Source organism: Manihot esculenta, chromosome 16 (genome assembly GCF_001659605.2).
Source record: "Manihot esculenta cultivar AM560-2 chromosome 16, M.esculenta_v8, whole genome shotgun sequence".
Lineage (NCBI taxonomy): Eukaryota > Viridiplantae > Streptophyta > Magnoliopsida > Malpighiales > Euphorbiaceae > Manihot > Manihot esculenta.
Window position 1 is genome coordinate 9,489,015 of NC_035176.2, and position 3,645 is coordinate 9,492,659.

Consider the following 3,645-nt stretch of genomic DNA (forward strand, 5'->3'; position numbering starts at 1 on the left):
TATTTTCAATTTTATCTAAATTAAATTTACATGGATAGGAAGTACAAAATTATAATAGGTCCACATAAAATTATTAAAGGCATGTATTTAATACCTTTAGTATTATAGAGGAATCTTGGTAATAATTTTCTTGTGGGTGAGGGTGTACTTGCATCATATTCCAATACCTTCCTTTTAGGTCTATAAAACCCCACGCTCATGGCCAGGGTAAGCATAAATCTTTACTCGTTCTCCAAGCCTGGATACGTTTAAGTTTATACCGAGGAATGGCTGAATCTACTCCTCTTCTCTCCCAATTCAATTCTCCATTAGAATCGAAACGTCTGTCTATTACTGAATTGATTGAAGAATGTATGGCAGATTTTGGGTTTGCCCAATTGATTCAAGCGGTTCTGGTGTCACTTGCTTGGGTTTTTGACGCACAGCAAACATTCATTAGCGTTTTCACTGAAGCCGAACCCTCTTGGCACTGCACTGATCAGCTCAGAAATGGGTCGTGTCACTCAGGATTCTCCAACATCTGTCAACTTCCCAGAGATTCATGGGCATGGGATAGGCCAGTATACTCATCCATAGTATCAGAATGGGAACTTCAGTGTTCGATTTCAGTCATCAAAGGCCTTCCAGCATCTTCATTCTTTATGGGATGCCTAGCTGGTGGACTAGTTCTAGCCACATTAGCCGACTCTTCTCTTGGTCGCAAGAATTTGCTGTTTCTCTCATGTCTACTGATGTCTCTCTCTACTCTGTTTACCGTGTTCGCCCCTAATATTTGGATTTACTCAGCTTTAAAGTTTGTCAATGGTTTTGGCCGTGCAACTATCGGAACATGTGCTCTTGTGTTATCGACGGAGCTAGTCGGCAAACGGTGGCGAGGCCAGGTAGGAGTCATTGGTTTCCTTTGTTTCACACTAGGGTTTCTGTCATTACCAGCTATTGCTTATATAAATAGAGATGCTTCTTGGAGAACTCTCTATCTATGGACTTCTATACCCACAATTTTGTTCTGCATATTAGTTCATTTCTTGGTTCGTGAATCTCCCAGATGGCTTCTCCTGCGTGGTCGCAAAGACGAAGCTGTATCAATATTAACTAGTATCGCTGCTACTAAAAGTAGTCTCATCACCGAGAACTTGACCCTTTTGAAACTTGAGCAAGAGCCATCGAATGATGATATTTACTCGGCTATAAAGATTCTGGTAGAGAAAAAGTGGGCTTTCAGAAACTTATTAGCTGTTATGGTAGTAGGATTTGGCATTGGATTTGTGTACTATGGCATGCCATTAGGTCTAGGTAATCTGGACTTCAATCTCTACTTAAGCGTCACGCTTAATGCCTTGTCAGAGCTTCCAGCATCGCTAATCACATCCTTCTTAATAGATAAGTTGAACAGGAAATGTTCATTGCTGGTTTTCAACAGTTTAAGTGGTATTTGCAGTATCCTATGTGTGGTAATGGGGAAAATATCAGGAAATCTACAGATAGGATTGGAGATGGTATCTTTCTTTAGTGCATGTACAGGATTCAACATTCTCTTAATATACACATTAGAGTTGTTTCCTACGTGCGTGAGGAACTCAGCAATATCAATGGCAAGACAAGCACTTGTACTTGGAGGTTTGCTCAGTCCACTGCTAGTTGCTGCTGCAAGTAAAAATGGGTTTCTATCTTATGGAGTATTTGGATTGGCGATAGGGATTTGTGGGTTTTTCGTCATAAGCCTGCCAGAGACAAGAGGAAAGACACTTTGTGACACAATGGAAGAAGAAGAGCACAAAGAAAAAGATCTAGCCTGTAATTATTACTTGTAATAGGAGAAATTACTGAGTGCAATTTGTTAGGAGTGCAAGGAACACATCATATTTGTATTGTTTAATTTTATAATTTGTCAACAATGGTCAGAGAAGTTTCTGTGGTTTTGTATTAATCGATGGGCATGGACGACAAAGCAAAAGTAATGCTTGGCTGGAGCCATATCATCGGTGGGATACAAGTCCACTTGTCAATTGTCGTGGAATGAATAATATTAAAAATTCACCAAAGATTCCACTTGTCTTCTGCCACATCGATCTATTGCCTCATGTATAGAAGGAAAATATACAACGATGGGAAGCCAGCTAGGATGTCATTGGTTAAATTCAATGAATTTAACCAATTTAATCTAATCGAAATCAATAGATTTAGTTAAATGATTATTTTGAATTAATTTAAGCATTTTATCAAATTTCTCTAAAACTTTTTGTTTGTGAACCAATAAATAATTGTTTTATATCCCAGTGTACATTTTAATCCCAACTTTAACTTTTTTCCTTAATTTTTATATTAATTCGAATATAATATTAATTAGACTTTTTTATATTTCTATTATTACTAGAGAAATATAATATTTCAATTTAATTATTTTTTATTTTTAAAAAATTGAAATTAGCTATATTTTTTTCACATGCAACATGTTTTGCAAACACATTATTTTATTTTTCTATAATTATTTCAGATGTAATAATTTTTTAATTTTTATAAAATTAAAATTAATCACATTAAAAAAAATAAAATAATGTACCTAAATCATTTTATTTTTTAATTTTTATAAAATTAAAATTAGTTAAACATATTTCTAAAAAAATTAAACTAATATGTATAAATTATTTAATTTTTTTAAAAAAAATTTGTATAAAATTTAAAAGTAGCTATATTTCTAAATTAGAAGAGTTAAAATAATGTGTAAAAAATATTTTATTTTTAATTTTCATAAAATTAAAATTAATTACTAATGCAGCTGAGATTAGATTAATGAAGTGGCCGAAATGAGACTGTACTGTGATTGATTAGAACTTGCATAATAGGAAACATGAGGTTGTGGTGGGTGTTCACGCTAGCCACTCCAACGCTCAAGTCAGTATCTCTATGAGTACAGAAAATGTAATGAACTACTAAGAGTTTTTGTGTTTTAGAATAGCGTACCTTTATCTCTGTGATTTTTCTTCTTTTATACTATAAAAGGTAGGTATGGATATGGTTTTTTCTGATAATCCGATGATAATATGGCTGTCTGCTTGATACGGAATATCACCAACTAACAGGTGGGAATCCCGCAATCATAGGTATAATGTGTGTGATAACGGTGACTTCGTGTCAAGACTAGCCCTGAAAAGGGAGGGTGAGTCTTCTGGTGATGGCCTGGGTGTTAAGGCATTTGGGTCTTCTCTTCCCTGTGCTGGTCTACATTTCCTACGTCGTGTCCGTACCTAATAGTGACAGCTTACAACTTACCTTGGGCGGATGTTATATCAAATAAAAGGTTCCCCGCTGGCTTTCGATTCTTCATATTCAAAGGAGATATCTCTCATCAAGGATTGGGGCACGTGGCCCTTCAAGATGGATTTCTTACTACTCACGTCATTTTTCCTATCTAGCTTTTCAATAATAAATGCAATGTTTATCGTGCCGCATTTAAAGTTTGCTGTTAAAATCGTCCTATAAAAGCCCTTTATCTTCCCCAAGCACTACTTTTGCTCTCTTCTGCAATTTTTTCGAGAAATTTACTCCACAGCTTCCTTTCCGTTTCTATTCCTTATAATCATACTTCTCTTATGATAATTCTATTTTCCTTTTTCTTCAACATGAATAGGAACACATCTTCATCTC

The 3,645-nt window shown here is 35.2% G+C and overlaps 1 protein-coding gene across 1 annotated transcript; it reads left to right on the forward strand.

The window, feature by feature from the left end:
- The first annotated feature begins 246 nt into the window (after window positions 1-246).
- LOC110607280 (organic cation/carnitine transporter 3) lies at window positions 247-2,006 on the forward strand. The gene has a single exon (XM_043951599.1). The coding sequence runs from the start codon at window positions 267-269 to the stop codon at window positions 1,809-1,811; it is 1,545 nt and encodes a 514-aa protein (XP_043807534.1). The 5' UTR covers window positions 247-266; the 3' UTR covers window positions 1,812-2,006.
- Window positions 2,007-3,645: the final 1,639 nt, after the last annotated feature.